This window comes from Colias philodice, chromosome 6 (genome assembly GCF_061535455.1).
Source record: "Colias philodice isolate Cphi_HAF_F1 chromosome 6, ilColPhil1 Martin Lab GWU primary, whole genome shotgun sequence".
NCBI lineage: Eukaryota > Metazoa > Arthropoda > Insecta > Lepidoptera > Pieridae > Colias > Colias philodice.
Window position 1 is genome coordinate 9,956,163 of NC_143091.1, and position 18,794 is coordinate 9,974,956.

The 18,794-nt window shown below is 30.5% G+C and overlaps 2 protein-coding genes across 5 annotated transcripts in view; one reads left to right on the forward strand and one right to left on the reverse strand.

Moving 5' to 3' along the window:
• The window catches only part of kcc (solute carrier family 12 member kcc), a 279,798-nt gene that overhangs the window by 183,475 nt on the left and 77,529 nt on the right, over nucleotides 1–18,794 (reverse strand). The gene's annotated exons all lie outside the window — the stretch shown is intronic.
• On the forward strand, nucleotides 7,218–14,587 carry LOC149488005 (monocarboxylate transporter 9-like). Of its 2 annotated transcripts, XM_089696756.1 has the most exons (8): nucleotides 7,220–7,389; nucleotides 7,881–8,007; nucleotides 8,861–9,268; nucleotides 9,342–9,459; nucleotides 9,530–9,677; nucleotides 10,074–10,218; nucleotides 13,322–13,513; nucleotides 14,402–14,587. In XM_089696756.1, the coding sequence occupies exons 1-8, from the start codon at nucleotides 7,300–7,302 to the stop codon at nucleotides 14,509–14,511; spliced, it is 1,338 nt and encodes a 445-aa protein (XP_089552882.1). In that variant the 5' UTR covers nucleotides 7,220–7,299; the 3' UTR covers nucleotides 14,512–14,587. The 2 variants fall into 2 exon arrangements, with proteins under 2 accessions (XP_089552883.1, XP_089552882.1); XM_089696757.1 differs by lacking the exon at nucleotides 13,322–13,513 and having other exon boundaries at nucleotides 7,218–7,389.

Here is an 18,794-nt window from a genome sequence, read left to right on the forward strand (position 1 = left end):
ATATTACGTAATATGTTTGTTATAGTTTTTTTTAGAAAATAGTTACGAAGTTACTATTATTTAGGTAAAAATAGCTTATAAACATCGTTTTATAAAAAAATCGAGTCAATAAGAATCAGTTAAAAATAAAAGTCTACCTGTGTACTTTAAGTAACATTACTGCCAAAAATAGCTATGTATGTAATTTTTTAACTAATTAGAGAACATTAAATTATTTACACAATATACACGAATAGTAAAAGAAATAATTGTTCGAAAACGGATGAATTATCGTGCCATCATTTATTATTTTACCATAAAGTCACTCTGAGTAAGTTGAATTAATTTAGTATTACAAGCAATTATTTGTTTGTCTACTTAATATAACAAAAATAACACTATATTGTAGCTTATATCAATCAATAATAGCTTTCTTCAGCTAAAAGAATTAAAAAATACATAAATATAAGAATCCATCAAAATCAATTATAATATAAAAAAAAAATATTTTTCTATTACAACAACGTAGGTACAAGCAAGTGTAATAGATTATTGGTTAATAGAGACAATTCAGAGTCATTTATTATATCCGTGTAATATAACAGTAGGTTCTATATTGAGCAACATCAATTTAGTTATAAAGTGTCCTCTGTTTTTTAGAGTGTGTGACATTATTTCAAAATAACGAATTGCATGTGTCCCATTGAGTCTATATAAAAATTCAGTTACAAAGATATTATATTTTTATACTAAGAAAATTTATTTATTTAGTAAAAATTAAGTGTATTCAGTGTCGTAAAAACTGATTCCAGTATCTAATTAAAAGTGATTACTTAAAGCATCAAATTTGTTGTAATTATATATATTTTTATTGTTATTTCGAATCAATTACATTACCCCATAATAATATGACTATTATGTACATACTTTTTTGAACTTCTTGTCTGTTATTTCATGTATTATGTATGTTATATGTCTTTTTAATATAAAATTGATCTGTATGGCTGTATTTTTGTGATAAAAAGTTGTTATTATATATTCTATGTTGAAAATGATAATTTTATTGTTGTCGTCGAATACAAAAATGTTGTTATAATATATTGTTATAATATTCAAATGCATTCAATGTACTTACATAATATATTATGTTAATACTCATACGGATAGAGTATTTATGGTACACTAATATATAAAACGCTTTAATTACCAATGTTAATGATCAATTAAATGAAGCTAATGAAACTGAGATATATTTCGTTTTATTTGATTATTTCCTTAGTTACAAGTTAAAGAGAGTAAATTTTAAGTGTGTGTAGTTCTAGCCGTAGGTTTTTTATTTTAACTTTTATCAATCAAAAATAAATTGTAGTTTATGAGAATTTTTTTTTTCATTTCTTTAATAACATTTTGCTAAATAATAATAATAGATATCAATCAAACAATATTTTAGTGCCATAAAATAATATATTATGGCAATAATACACTAGGTACAAACATAAAAATATTAATATTTAAAACGTGACATTGTCTAATAATAAAGAATATGCATACACTTTATTTTTATTTATATATCTTTTATATATTTCTAACGGTTATTTTCTGTTTATTTGAGGTTAAATAAGTAGGTAGCTCAATATCTATAGGGTAAAATATAATTTCTTCTAAATGTTAGAACTAGTGACACCGATATACATATCTTTGATTTGCAAATAATTAATAACTGTAGTTCTTATCACAAATTTATTATATTGGATAAAGAGCGTGAATATCAAACGTTATCATCAAAATATAAACAGCCTTACTTAGAATATATAGTTAAACTTTGCGGGAGCGATTTGACTTTTTTAAAAAAATAAAATTAAATTAAAATTAAACTTATTTAATTATTAACTATAACAAGTGGACGATTTGGAGTCACAAATGTTAATGCCAGAATTACATGCAATGATACAATCGATACCTTATTGCGAAATAAATGTTTTTCAATAACTGCAATGCTTATGCTAAATTGCAAGAACTCTCCGGTGGTCTTGCTGAGGCCAGCGGAAGGCTATTGCTCAACCTAATACAGAGGGTTGGGGTGGATGCGTAACTCCTCCCTCCTTAAGTGCGAAATTATCGGTTTGTTCATTTTTAATAACTATCCGATGATTTCGCAGACATGTTACATTTAATATCTTATAACGAAGTAAGTAAAGTAAAAATAGAATTACAAGTACAAAGATTAAAAATAGAGACGTATAGCCTAAAGTAGCACTGAATCTAAAATTCCTTTCACTGTTAACCATTTCACTATCACTGAACACTGATTGCTTTAATATCGTTGACATATATTTAACTTCGTCCAAGTTGATGCCTCGCATATTGAGTACACGTGTACTGGATAATATTGGAGTTCTATTCACAGGTAATTGCGGCAAAACTATAATTTTTGTTGGTTCTACAGGATCATTCTCAGTGATTACTTGGTGAGGGCGAATCGTTATATTCTGGATCTCGATGCTACATGGTTCGTCGATGGTCATTATGTATGTGCCCACGACAGGATATTTGCTGACATCACCATTGCAAATTTGAGTCAGAGTATTTCTGTATTTTGAGAAAAGTATCCAACTTATAGGTGTGATTCTTTGAATTCTCACATTCTCTATATTGATTAGCTGTTGTTCGCAGTGCATTGGGTTTCCTTCAAATTTAAGCAGTTGTTCTATGCAAGTAGTTTCAGGATATGGCGTTTGATTTTGTTCATCGCATAGAAATTGTTCTCCAGCAGCGAGCGATCGGCACGGTTTTACGACCGGTAAGTATTTCATCCCCTTTGCCAACAGGTAAGGATATTTAGGAAAAATGGAAACGGTATTACTATCGGATTCACGGTACATAGGTATAGAGTATAATTTGTAATAGTTATAAGTATAATTATCTGTAATTGGAACCTCCATTATGAACGTAATCTGGTTTTGTTTAATATACGATTTAACATTAATAGTTTCTTCTAGTTTTACTAAATTTGCCTCACTCGCTTTAAACACTAAATTTTCAGTTTGAGATATAAGAATTAAATGTTGCAACAGTTCAGTAGAATTAATAATACTTTGATGTAATATGGATACTTTACTAAATGCTAGAGCAGTCTCTATTTCTCCTAATTTTATAAAAATAGAACGAAAATTACTAACAAATAAATTTAAAAGACTTACAACATAAGTAGTATAAACCCAATGATTATCCTTAGATGCTAATTCCTTAATCATAGATTCTACAATTTTTAAACGCTTATCTAAGTAATATATTAGAATTTTGATTTAAGACTTCAGTAGAATTGATAAAACTATCGAGCATTTTTAGATATTAAAGTAATTTTATTTCTAATGATAGTTTGATCGTTTTCAAGTTTAGCTGTAAGTTTATCGTATCTAATTGCGTCACTATAGTCTAAATTTCCGGTTATGTTTAAGAGGTTGTAGTTGAAGGGCCAGCGCGGACTTCATCACTATCAGCCAACACCACAACGCGGAAGGCGTTTTACATTTTTAATAGGGACCATAGTCTTCCTTTTACCAATCTCTATCGATATAACGTTCCTTGAACCTTGACCTATAACCTTAGCTTTATGGAATCGCGGCTTATCCTTGCTTTTTCGCTTATTAACGTCTTTCGCAAATATAATTTTTCTCGAAGGGAGACTGATTTGATCTTCACCACCTCTCCTATCCTTTACTTTTTGCTTTTCACGTGAAAGGTCGTGAACTTGCATTTCGTTCTTAAACCACGTATATACTAAAATTTGATTTGGTTTCGTATCTATTGCCTCATGTAATATAGGTATACCGGACGATTCTACTATATTAGCTGAATGAACTGTATCCGATTTTGACGTTACAGATGGTGACCTGACTGGGTAGTCACATGTTCTAGGAGAACTTAGCGCCGATAGAGTTTCAGAGTCGGGAATAGATATCGTTTCACTAGAATCGCGTTCTGGTATAGAAATTGTACTAGAGTCGTTACGCGTTCTTGGCCTATTGTCTCTATCGCCTATATTAACAACCATAGATTCGTTTTCATTATCGGAATGCGTAGCGTTAACTCTAATTCTAGATGAAGCGTCCGCGTTAAAATTTTGCTTCCCAGTTTCAATAAATTTGGAATTAGTTTCAGGAATATAAATGTGTGGTAATTTCAGATTTGGATCGCAATTTAATTCTATGATTTTTTCTTTATAGAGGCTTTCGTTTGAAAATTTTCTTCATCAGACGGAAGCACATTAATGTCCTGAGTATCGTCAGTGGGTGTATAAATCTTATTCTCATCGTATTCGTAATTCGTATAGTGGTAAGGATTACAGCCATAGTAATTCGTATAGTCGTAAGGATTATAGTCATAGTAATAATTGTCATATAGTGAATTGTCATTATGTAAGTCGGTTTCATTCACTCTAAAACCTGGCTGAGTTATATTTTGTGGTCGAGGGGGTGCCGTCCTCATGGAAACGTCAGTAGACTCAAAGCGGTTATTTTGAGGAGGTCTTTGACCGAAATTCTGTGGCGTCATACCAAAAGTTTCAGGAGGCCTATAACCAAATTGTGGATTTTGATTTAATGTTGGTCTATAACCAAATTGTGGATTTTGATTTAATGAAGGCCTATACCCGAACTGTGGGTTTTTATTAAACGGTGGCTTATAACCAAATTGTGGATTTTTATTAAACGGTTGTTGGGGTGTGAATTTAAAACCAAATTTTTGAGGTACATTTGGTGTCCCAAAATTAAATCTTTGTTGAGGATTTTGTAAAAATTGGGGCACCGTTGTATTATTATGGGTACGATTGCGCGACTGATATTGTTCGTGAAAATTAACTTCTTCTAACACAATTTCTAGAGCCTGTTCTAATGTATGAGGCGATTTTAGTCTAACAATTCGCACCATGCTTTCGGGTAAATTATACAAGAAAACGTTCAGGGCTGTATGATTATAAATCGCAATTTTCGCGCGTTTAATTTCCGTATCTACCGATAAATTAACCTTCGATATTAGTAACGATCTAATATTCTGTATCCTATTACAAAATTCAAGATAACTTTCCCCGGATTTTATTTTGCAGGACTCGAGCGAGATTTTTATGCAATCCTCAGTTCGCGGATCACCAAAATGTTGTTCCAGTAATAGACATGGGTAGGTAATGCGTGTAATAGTACAAAAGTAACATCACTTTGACACGTAATGCAACATCACGCATTACGCATCAGTTACAAACATCACTCGCATCACTCACTTTTTTTTATTTTGTTTTACATTTGCTTGCGTTCATTATAATTATTAACAAACAACATAAAGTACGTGGCCAAGTATGAAGGAAAATCAACTACATTTTTTAAATATTTACTTAAATTGTAATTTTACGATATGTAATAACTAATAAGTATTGCAGTTATTATTGCTATTTTTCAATATGATCTGTAATACTTCACATATCACCATTAATATAATATAAACCTCAGATATAAACATTATAATATTATTAATGTCATCATTTCATTAAAAATCGATCGGGTAATGTGTGATGTTACGGAGTAATATCACTTCCGTGGAAGAGATGCGTGATGTTGCATTACTATTTGACGTACTGTTTTGCGCATGTCTATCCAGTAATTCTCTTAGCGCGGGCCAAGTGTTAATATCTTCGCGCTCGGATAATAACGCGGCGGCATCGCCTATTAATCTACTAGTTATTGCATGTAAAACGTAAATATTCTGCTCTTCATGCCCTCTAAATTTATTAATTATATATTCACATTTTCGAAAGAATAGATTCAAAATTCTTTTGTCTCCACCAAAAAGAGGAATAAGCTTTAACATATCACTCGGAATTGTTATTACGTTTACGCTTTCCATGTTAAATAAGTACAGAGTAATTAAAGTTCTGAAGTCTTTAACCAATTACAATAATTTCGAATTATAAAAATCACGCATACAGAAATCAATTAAAAACACGATATAATAAAAATTCTTAAAATATAGCACAATAAAAAAAAAATATATGTTATCAATTACTATAAAAATTAAAACTTGAAGTTAGGTATAAAATCACATTTAAAATATAAAAATCATTAATTGAATTACGATCGATTTTGAGATCAATTAAATCAATTAATATTAATATTTCTTTATGCAAAAATCATTTAATTTTCTAATTTAAAACTTTTAATTAAGTTACACTCTATAGTTAATTAGTCTGTGCAGAGTTTTATGCAAGACAATTTCTTAGAATTAAATACGATATTTCTCACGTATAACTAACTAATTACTGATTTAATAGAATTTCATATTAAAACCAGATCCGTTATAATGCGAGACGTTCAATCCCAAAATAACAGTTAAAAATAGTTAAAAGTCAAAATTACACTCTCGTGAAAAGGATATGGGAATATATCAGAAAGGATGGCAAAAAGTTTTACTCACCAACCGATCGTCGATCCCATTATTCCTCGTCGTGGTCGTTTAACAAATTTATTATTCGGTTCTTTTAGGATAGCACGGCCTTTATAGCAATGTTCTAGGGCTAATTTTGAAGACCTCTAGACATGCAGACCTTATATGGCTATCCTACCGGCTGCGCCAGTTAAACTTTGCGGGAGCGATTTGACTTTTTTAAAAAAATAAAATTAAATTAAAATTAAACTTATTTAATTATTAACTATAACAAGTGGACGATTTGGAGTCACAAATGTTAATGCCAGAATTACATGCAATGATACAATCGATACCTTATTGCGAAATAAATGTTTTTCAATAACTGCAATGCTTATGCTAAATTGCAAGAACTCTCCGGTGGTCTTGCTGAGGCCAGCGGAAGGCTATTGCTCAACCTAATACAGAGGGTTGGGGTGGATGCGTAACTATATATTTAAGATTAGATAAAAATATTGAATAATAAAATATCGAAAATAAAATATTGAATAATTTAATTATGATACAGAGCGATTACAAATTTAGATAATGTTAAACAGCCAAACAAAAATCACACGGCATTTTCCTTATCAGAGCTCATATCTCTTTATCAAAAGCGTCAATTAATTTCAAGAGGATCATATTTCAATATGATTCAATATTTCACTTCATTACACATTTTACACACCTATAAAAAACAAAACGTATGCAATATTAAAGTATTATTAACTCCGTGCAATGACATTACAAACACGGAACAAAGAACGTTTATCGCAATGAAATAAAGAAATAGTAACAGTGGGTGTACGCTCGTATGAGTTTAGTTATCAGGCGTCCCCGCCTCGTGTAGTCGTTCCCAAAAATAACGCAATGGCTATGGAAAATAAACACAATATTAGAACTACGCATGACAGAGATGTGTGGGGATACGCAGTTTGCTTTGGCACAGCTATTACTTTCGTAAGTACCTTTTTCGTATGTATACAGCATTCACATTTCCATGTTTGTTTATAACATCATTATCTACTGTATTATATGCTGTAACGTTCATACTATTTCCTAATACAAATAAGACTATTTTTGTCTCAGATCAAGCTTGTCTCAGATATTTCACATACTTTTTTCTAATTAATAAAAACATAGCAACCGCCTGATAAGGATCAAAATACATTGTCGTTGCATAATTATTACCATTTTTACAATGATCTTATCCTGATAAGCTTGGTTCTGCCTTAATGGCTTACAGTATGAAAAATTTACATTTATCAACAGAATCAAAACAAGATGTCTTCATCAGATAACAGCGATTATGCTAATTAGCGGATTTATTTATTGCTTAGATTTTAACTATGCTAAGTGGATTAGTGGAACTTCTCATAAAAATTGTCTGGAAATACCCCAAATTGTATGCAAACTTGTTACAATATAATATTTTCGATTGGCATTTTCAGATCACTGGCATCGGACACGTAAATTCATTTGGTCTTATTTATAAAGATTTTATCGTAGATACAAATTCTACTGCGAAGTCCTTAACGACAGCCCACGGTGTATTTGCTATAATGCTGTCCGTGGGAGGTAATTATTTTTAACTATTTACTTCTATTTTAAGTCGTCTACCATCGAAGAAGTCATTGAGTGGGATGTACTCTACAATTGTAGCGAGTCCTTATGTCCTTATGAAACAACATTTCTAAGAAACGTAAAAGTAATAATCTGTTGTTCATTTGTACACAATAACAAAATATGATCGCATCTTAGATTTCTTTATTAATAATTCTTAGATAATTTTCGTTGAGCCCGGGAATATAACTGAAAACTTTCAACAACAATAATTTATCTCTGCTATATTAAAATCATCCATACTAATATTATAAATGCGAAAGTAACTCTGTCTGTCTGTCTGTTACTCAATCACGCCTTAACTACTGAACCAATTTGCATGAAATTTGGTATAGAGATATTTTGATACCCGAGAAAGGACATAGGATAGGTTTTATCCCGGAAATCCTACGGGAACAGGTTTTTCTTTGAAAACGCGGGCGAAGCCGCGGGCGGAAAGCTAGTTTCTAATAATTCGTACTATTGGCAGTTCCAATTTATATAGGTCACAGTTAATAGAGATCAAAACATTGAAGCATGTGAGGATGAGTCAAAACAGATAGAGACAATTTAAAAATATGTACATATAATTTGCGTGAATAGAGATATCATCTCTGCTACAGGGACTGAAATATTTTAAGAAATTAATCTGATATTGTGCTTCGTTTTTCCTTGTTTACATATAATTTTGGAAATTTTAGATGTTTAGATGTTTATCAGCTGTCCATCTTCATTTAATTTCAAACGAGTCTTATCAATTTGGATCAAAATTTACATACAAAATAACATTGATACAATTTGTAATTAAGATTAATTAAATCTATTTTAGGACTTCTTCTTAGCGTGCTGTCTAAGAGATATTCCTTGAGATTAGGAGGATTTATTGGCGCCAGTTTATTCACTATGGGATCTTTCTGTACTATTTTTATCTCGAATACAAATCAGTTAACACTAACATTTGGTGTGCTACAAGGAATTGGTTTCGGTATGATGGTGCCCGTTTGTTACCAGTCGATCAATTATTATTTTGTGAAGAAGAGAACATTTGTAATGAGTTCCATAAAAGCTTTTCAAGGCATAATTATCATGTGGTATCCACAATTTATTAAGCTGATTACTTCGTTTTACGGATTCCGAGGAACTCTGCTGATATTAACTGGAGTATCACTGCACACATTTCCTGGAATACTGACGATGCAAGTGAAGCAGACGACTTCAAAAAATAAAAGAATAGCAAGTATTCGTTGATTCTTAATACTTTGCATAATTCCCCACATCAGTGCTTATTATAAAACCTATTTCTGTTACAGCTAATGATGTAGAAAAGAGAACAAACGGTGAAGAAAATTTTGATCTACTGTTGAATAATGAGAATATTGAAGTTATTAAACCGAGATGTACTTTAAAAGACAAAATATTGTTGCTTGGGTATGTTACTAGTTGTATCTCCGAGGAAATTTTTGATAAGCTGATATTCAAATCCTTTTCTCATTTTCAGATCTGAAGTTCTGGAACTATTTTATCTGAAGATTTTAAAAGATTTCGTCTATTGTAATATTTGTTTTGGACAGAGTTTCGTTAACTTCTCTGATTTAACATTTTTTATCTTGCAACCAATGCTTTTGTTCCAGTATGGTTTCGATAAGGTAAATATTATGATTTATTTCTTAATTCTCATATTTAGAATACATTTTTATTAAACTTTCAATAAATTTTATTGCATTTATTGTTTTTAAAAAATACAATTTATCCTTTGAATTAATTTATGATATTGAACCTGATGTGTGTGTGCTCTGTTTACATTTTATTTCTGAATGCGCAATGCACATACATTTTAACAGATTTAATGCAGATGTATATTTTCTTTATTCTATATAACTTGAAAATAAAAGACAAAAGTCTTCAAAACGCGTTTGAACAACGATGTAGAGTTTAACCCATATTCACAATTTTCAGAATTACTCCACGTCTGGAATTCCCGAACGCACTATATCTTATTTTATCGAATAAACATATTATGATAATAACAATAAATGTTTCAGAGTCAAGTAGCTACATGTATATCGATCGGGGCTGGTGCGGATGTCGCAGGGAGATTTGGTTTAGTTCTCATCAGCGGTCTTTATCCAGTCAATACTAGAATACTTTTTTATGTTGCCACCCTTTTTACACTCATCATAAGAATAGGTAATTATAAATCGTTAATATTTTATAAATTTTCGTTTCAATATATTGTACTAGCTGTGCCCCGCAGTTTTACCCGCATTCCTCCGCTCCTCTTGTCTTAGCGTGATGATATAATAGCGAATATAGTTCCTCGATTAATGGACTGTGATTTCTGAGTTCAATCAATCAAGCAACCTTTTCGGCATTATAATATTAGTACCTAAGTACCTATAGATAACGGATATGTTTTTTTACGACTACTTAACTTTTAACTTCGACAAGAATAACTCAAAATACATCAATAATTCTAAGAAATATTTGTAAATTAGTGTCAAACGAGACGTTACATCATCCAAAACAATGACAACTATTTAGGTAAATCAAATTAATTGAGTAACAGTCGTCCAAGGTGACATTTTACATATAATTTAAATTGATTTATAGCCAAGTGTAGTTTAAGTAAACAGCTTCCTCCTCTATTAATTTCGTATCGAAACATATTTATGACCATGTAAAAATGCATGCTCTAATTATACTTGAGGTAGGTATATAAATTACTATCTATTCATATTATCTTAAACTAAACTTGAAAATAGTGTTGCACAATTGCACATTCCATTAATTTGATAAGTTATGAATGTATGTGTCATTCTTTTTAAATTAATAAGTATGTGGATGTTTTTTTTTGACCTCAATGTATAGATAATATTTTAAAATGAATCTCGAAATCCTACCAATAGTATCTACAACATAATTATGTAAATCTTAGTTTTATAAGACAATGCAAATTTAAATGAAACATTTTAAGCCCATATGCTTTTCCAGACTTTGCTGACATTCGCTTCACAATACTTACCAAAAAGAAAGAAAGAAACATTTATTTAGCAAGGGCATCACAACACACACACACATATTATATTCATGACATAAAGAACCGTAAAAATTAAAAAAAAAATCACAAAAAGAATATCTCTTTCCACCAGGGTAAACAAAAACATTAACCTACTTCCCCATAAACAAAAATATATAACTTAAATAGATGTGAAATACCGGAAGGAAGTTAGCGCGGAAAGTTTATTTTTTTTAATTATTAATATCTCAAAAAATTGCTCCTTAAATGCTCCATCAGAATCTGTAATTGCTCCACTTCTACAATTATTAGTTTATTTATAATAAATTAAAAAAAAATAAAATGTATGCGTGTACTAGAGTACACACGTAAGAAGTGAAACTTCTTTATGAACTTAAAAATGTCACGAGTATGGCGTAACGCAAAAATGTCACGAGTATGGCGTAACGCAAAAATGCCACGCGTACGGCGTAACGCAAAAATGTCACGCGTACGGCGTAACGCAAAAATGTTACACTAAATTTTTGTCCAACCCCGATAAAGAAGTTTCACTTCAAAAAATCCAAATACTGAAAACTTGATTTCCCTATAGAATGAAAAATATTCACTTTTCATAGAAATTTTTTTTGCAAAAAAATTGCTCCCGATTTGCTCTATCAATTACAAAAAAAATTATTTAATTTTGATAATTTTTACAATAATTAACTGAAAAACTATGTTTGCATAGTAAACTACTGCGCTGTGACGTCATCAATTACTGTCGTTGCGACGCATAAGGGTCATATTTACATGTATCAGCACTGCAGCGATATCTATTAAGACCTTAATGTTTATGTTTTCTTATTTATATTATTTACTAGATTTCCGCCCGCGGCTTCGCCCGCGCAGTCAAAGAAAAGCCCTCATAGTTCCCGTTCCCGTGGGATTTCCGGGATTGCGTCATTTTCTCGAGATAGCCTATGTCCTTTCTCGGGTATCAAAATATCTCCATACCAAATTTCATGAAAATTGGTTCAGTAGTTTAGGCGTGATTGAGTAACAGACAGACAGACAGAGTTACTTTCGCATTTATAATATTAGTATGGATAGTGATTGAGTCAACAATTGAATAACAAGTGTAAGTACTATTTTATTCAATAATAATGAACAATTAATAAATATTTCTACTGTAAATCATCATCAAAGTATTGAATTGGTATTAATAATTGAATTTGAATTTCTGTTTACTATAAGAAAAATTAATAACTATGCACTTTTTATTTCAGGGTGTGAAGGGATTCAGTCAAGGAGTTTTAAATTATTGAAGAGTGGTAATTATTTAGAAGTAGGGTTCGCGAAAAAAATTGAGCCCTACTTTTATATAATCACCTGAAAATTTTTCACTAGAGTATAATTAATAATTCTTTATAATTATATAAAGAATTATTTTTGACAATAGGTTTTACATAAAAATTTTACTTATTACATAAATTAATTATTGAGTTTCATCTAGCAAAAGTTGAAAGAAACAGATATTATTATGTATTTAAAATCATTCTTATCATAGGTATGTTTATAAACATTTCCCTACCCATCCCTAAACTCGCATATTACGTTTATTCGTATTATTAAAACTTCAAGTAATTTTTAATTAATTTGTGTTTCAGTCGCTTGTTTCATCTTTCGGTGTCAAGTTGCTATCGTTTGCGGGAACTATGCGGGTTTTCCTTTGAAAACGCGGGCGAAGCGGCGGGCAGAAATCTAGTAAATAATATAAATAAGAAAACATAAACATTAAGGTCTACAGATATCGCTGCAGTGCTGATACATGTAAATATGGCCCTTATGCGTCGGAACAGCAATAATTGATGACGTCACAGCGCAGTAGTTTACTATGTAAACATAGTTTTTCAGCCAACTATTGTAAAAATTATCAAAATTTAATAATTTTTTTTTGTAATTGATAGAGCAAATCGGGAGCAATTTTTTTGCAAAAAATTTTTTTATGAAAAGTGAATATTTTTCATTCTATAGGGAAATCAAGTTTTCAGTATTTGGATTTTTTTTTAAATTAATTATAAATAAACTAATAATTGTAGAAGTGGAGCAATTACAGATTCTGATGGAGCATTTAAGGAGCAATTTTTTGAGATATTAATAATTAAAAAAAATAAACTTTCCGCGCTAACTTCCTTCCGGTATGTGAAATGCCCAATAACAAGTAGGAAAAACTAGACTTCCCTTGACTTTCATTTTAATGATAAATGAGTTTTTAAAAATAAATATTGGTTACAGCAATACTCCAAGTGCAGGAATACATTTGGATAGTTGGAATAACTGGTGCTTTGGGCATATTGCGGGCATGCTTGCATGTGGCCAGCCCATTGGTCATATCAAACCACGTTTCCCATGAAGATTTTCCGGGTGCATATGCATTATTTATGCTAGCAGCGGGCGTGGTTAACGTTGTTTTAGCACCTTTTATAGGTAAGATTTGCGAGCAAAATAATTGTCCTTAAGGCTGCGTTTCCACCAGAGATCTGCGATTCATTTAGCGTTTGATGCAATACTATTGGTTCTTTAAAAACATATTCCCCGCAACGCTTCCTCGCACTTCTCCGATCGAAAAGCACCCTTAATCAATGTTTAAGAATCAGTACTGAAAATAACCCATTTAATACGGTATCGTTTAATACATCTACATCGATGTGATCATTTATTTCAAGAGTAAACTGTATCCAACAATATGTCTTTTCAGAGTTCACAGAACAAAACAATCTGTTTTTTCAGACATCATTATAAAATATTACGAGCCGTAAATGTCTGAAAAGTAAAACGAATTTATTGAGCACAAACATGCGAAATACACCTTCTTACTCAGTTCAATTTAAAGCAGTTCTCACGCGTTCATTCTCGTTTCTCTTCACAACAATTCGCAGCTAACATTTTTCATAGGAATAAACAGAATAATTCATCTCAGAATGTTTCCTACGCGAAGACGTAGTCTCGAGTTCTTATAGCCCCTTTGATAAATTGCAGTTGTGTTGTTAGAGTGAAAAAACAGCGCTATTAGTATTTTTTATCATCGATGATAAATTAACAGCGTCAAATCTGTCCTCAGCCAGCTTCTTTTAAGCTTGTTTGTGTAAGATTGCTTTCAATTCTTCTATTCTAGAGAGTCTACAATTTATGACTTCTTCTATGTAGATATGACAGAATGAATATAATATGAATCGATTTTTAATGGAACTACGACTTGTCTTTATTTGAAACAGTAACACTTTTATTTGTTACTTCTTATCGTCTTTAAAGATTCTGGAATTTGTGATATAATTCAAGGTATAATATGATGTTATGTTGTTTATTTCATTTCAGGATCTCTTAAGGATTTGTACGAAGACTACGTTCCTTCATTCTACGCCTTAGCTTTCTGCTGTATTCCCTGTTTAGTCCTTTGGCCTGTAGAATACCTATTTATAAAATAATTTGTATTATATAACTAAAAGAATTTATAGTGTATGTAAATATTATTAAGATAAAATACATTAAAGTGACAAAAATAATAATAAAAGTATTTAACTAAAGTATTAAATGAATTTTACGTAAATTATAGTATTTTAATTCAAACCTAGAATTTTGATTATTATGACACTGTCATTTAGTTAATATATGTTACCTGAATTAATTATGAATCGATTTATTATTTAAATTTATACTCCTTGAGTTGACCTTAGCTAAAAAGCTTAAAATCCTTATTTTTTAATCAATGAAATCAAAAGTGTTATGAAAATCATATTAGGAGTCAATAACAGAAGATTAAAAGGTTATCCAATATCAATAAATTAAAATGAGCCATCTACTAGATTTTATTTGTAAAAGAAGTCAAACGTTTTCTATCTTACTCTTACTTTCTAAAAATAGCATAATATTATAGACTTATTTGTATACGCATCTTCGCCCGCTTTGTCTAAATCTTAGATCTTGAAACATTCATCGAGAACCTATGAAAAAAAAAACGCATCAAAATCCGATACGTAGTTTTCAGATCTAAGCACATAATATTATAAGGCCAGACAAGCTGTGGGAAGCTTTGTTTTATGCTGCTTGGTGATTCTAAAAAAATTTTTTAAGTATTTTTCGCGGTTCCTCATAGCATACAACAGCAGCATAGATCGATAAGCCATTATGAACATGAATAAAAAATACACATCCTTCCTTTGGATATGGCGGATAAAAATTTGCCCATTTCACGGATGTATTCATAGAATCGACAGCCACTAAAGGTCGCTTAAGGGTCGAATATAACCTTTACCTCTTATCCAACCTTACCCTATTCAATTTACTTTAAATGTTGGCTTACAGAATATATAAGCACGCCAATAATACATGGAAATGATTACAATTTTTACAGGCATTCCTTCATACTTGATAACCAAGCGAGCAAGGAAGGAAAAGGTTCTAGGTTCGATTCTAAATAAAAACTATATCATTTAGTTTTAGAAGAATATAATTTATTGACTACTAGCTACAGCCCGCGGCTTCGCCCGCTTTGTCTAAAATCTAATAAATTATATACTAAAACCTTCCTCTTGAATCACTCTATCTATTAAAAAAAACCGCATCAAAATCCGTTGCGTAGTAATAAAGATTTTAGCATTACAAAGGGACATAGGGAAATAGGGACAGAGAAAGCGACTTTGTTTTATACTATGTAGTGATGATGATAAAGAAACATGAGTACGATCATTATTTCCATCTTATTTTTCTATACTTCGTGTTTAAAACACTTAATATAATTTTATGGTATAACCATTGAAACCGCTCCAGAATCTGGAAATTTACATTTCATTAATAAAAATACACTTTCACTATCAACGTGTCTCAAGTTGATGGATAATTTTATTTCTAAATGATATTCAAAAATACTAACATTAGACTTTATTTACGTCTTTCTTACCTCGTATTTGGACACTAACGATAATTTGATTAATACATTACTTATAGGAATAAAATTATCCCCGATGTATTTTAAGGGCCGATTTTTCAATGCTTGGATAAAACTTATCCGTCCAATAAAGTATTACACGATAATATTAAAATGTCACGTAAACTGTCAAATACGGACAATTAGAATACGTTTTTAAAATGGTAGTTTTATACATTATTCGACGAATAAGTTTTATCCAAGCATTGAAAAATCGGCCCTAAATCTCATAAATTTTACACGGTCTGATAGGCAGATTTTAAAATGGCAATGTAACTGGTTTATTTAGTTTATGGTAGACCATGTCGGTTGGGAAAGAAAATCTATAACATTTATAACAGTTACGTCGCTACAAATCGCCTTTATTATAGGATATAAAAATATTTGTAAATAATAAAGTCTATTTTTTATGCGAATGTCCTTGTTTGGTTGTTTTTCATGGAATATTTTTGTGTATGGGATCTTGACATAGATACATAAACTGCGCAGCGTTTAACCTGGAATAATATCAAATCAATATATAATCCGCTTTCTAGATGGAAATTAAGTGTCAATTTATTTATTTCTTTCGCAACTACAAGAACATGTCAATAAATCAATTCAATTTAAAATTGATTATGTCTTTATTAAACCAAAACATTTTATGAATATGTCTCGGCCTTATAAACTATACTATTGGCAAATATTTGCATGCAAACTAACGAAATATTATATGGATGAATTTCTCTAACTCAGTAGATTCATAACCACAAGGTTACTTGTCAAAGTTGATTTAGCTGTTCAAAGCATTTCAATGACTGATTATTTACGGTGTAACGATTGCTAGGTATATTATGACAACCTGACCTTTTACATGCAAACACTTTGTAATAATGTAGAAGACATAATTGTTTTACCAATATCGATTACGAATAGTGTCGTCCAATTAGCTATTTCAAAAAGACATCATGGCTAATAGTATTTGAACATGCAGGCAAGCATAGAATGTAGCATAAAAAATAGACATTATTATTGCAATAGAAAACTGTCTAAAAAGTCTCCATAGTCTCCACTATAAATGCGATAGAGCCCTCAATGTAGAGTCGATATAAAAACAATGAGACGAAGAATGAAAACCTACTACCAGGTAGCCGTAGAAAATATATATATATTGGTTTTGAACTTAGTTCATCACGAGAACTTTATAATTAAATATTCTCTCTTGTCGTCTTTATTGTACTTTCTCCAAAATAACTAACACGTGGGTACTCACATTTAATATTCGGTAGCATATTTCCATACATTTATAGAGGTAATACCACACATTCTTGCACGAAAAATACACACAAAATGGTTTATGTTTTGGTAGCAAATAAAACAGACAGTCCAAACAACTCTTTTAGTAAAAGTCATAAAGAGGAAAAATAAAATCGTATATGCATCTGAGTATACCTCATGCACTGCGTTTTATTTCAAAGGAAAAATACACTACATTTCACGAAATTATTCCTTGCAAACTCGTCATAATCGAGTTCTTGGGATATTTTAAATGCGAGAAAATATTCGAACGTAGGAAAATTTTATTCATAGATTTCAGAAAGTTAGCGGTTTTATATCAGATGAGATGATAGCGAAACAACGAGATAGGACGTGAATAACAACTTATGGTAATAAAATGTTTGTTATAAAGATTCTAATCTCGATATTTCAGGTTTATTTTATTTGGATTATAGCTTTAAAAATCGATAATCAGGCTCTTAAAATATATCTGTCGAGAATGTCTAAGATCGAAATTTTGGAATATATTATCACTAAGCACTATGTATATTATTATCTTTCTTTATATTAATACTAGCGGTCCGCCCCGGCTTCGCCCGTGGTACATATTTAGCAATAAAAGGTAGCCTATGTTCTTTCTCAGGGTCTAAGGATTATCTGTGCCAAATTTCATCAAAATCGGTCCAGTAGTTTATGCGTGAAAACCATACATACATACATACATACATACATACATACAAACCTTTCCTCTTTATAATATTAGTATAGATTTGTACCATTTTTATTGTATGTTTCATAATCATGATATAGGAAATATATTAAGGACCTTCTAAGCCCAAAGCACATTATTTAGATAAAGTTACGATGACAAATCAGCCTTCAATAGACGCGTTTATTTATGAGGTTTTTTTTAATCATTAACACTTTATCTGTAGGTTTCGATTGATTTTGTATGTAAGTATATAAACCTTTAGAACTTTGATAAGTTCTCGATTTCCATTAATAACATTTTTATTGACTTATAATTAAATATTCAACATAATTAGACATAAAGTTTGGCGTTAAAAATAAATCATTTTATGACCTCATAAATCAAGAATGGTATGTTGTTAATACTCATTAAATAAATGAGAGGTTGGAATAATTGAGTCAAGTTAATTTAATTGATATTTCTTTGTGGATTAAAAATGTGAGAGTCAACAGATTATATTATAATGTCATCGCCTATTCGAATTCGAAAGTAATATTTATACTATCTATAGTAAAATTAAGAAATAAGTGATTCGTTAAAAGCCTAAATATTATACTTAACTACATTATACTATACATCATCATATGAGTTACCTAAGTCATAACAGTAAAAAATTAACGTCTTCAGTAATAATTATTAAATTGTTAACTCTCTTTTTTTAGATTTACACTAGGTACTCAAAATTAGAAACTTTATTTAAGTAGCGTTGGCTACTATTAAGTATTCTGTACTTTATGTATCTATATTTTCCTTGTACATTTTAATAATATATTCCG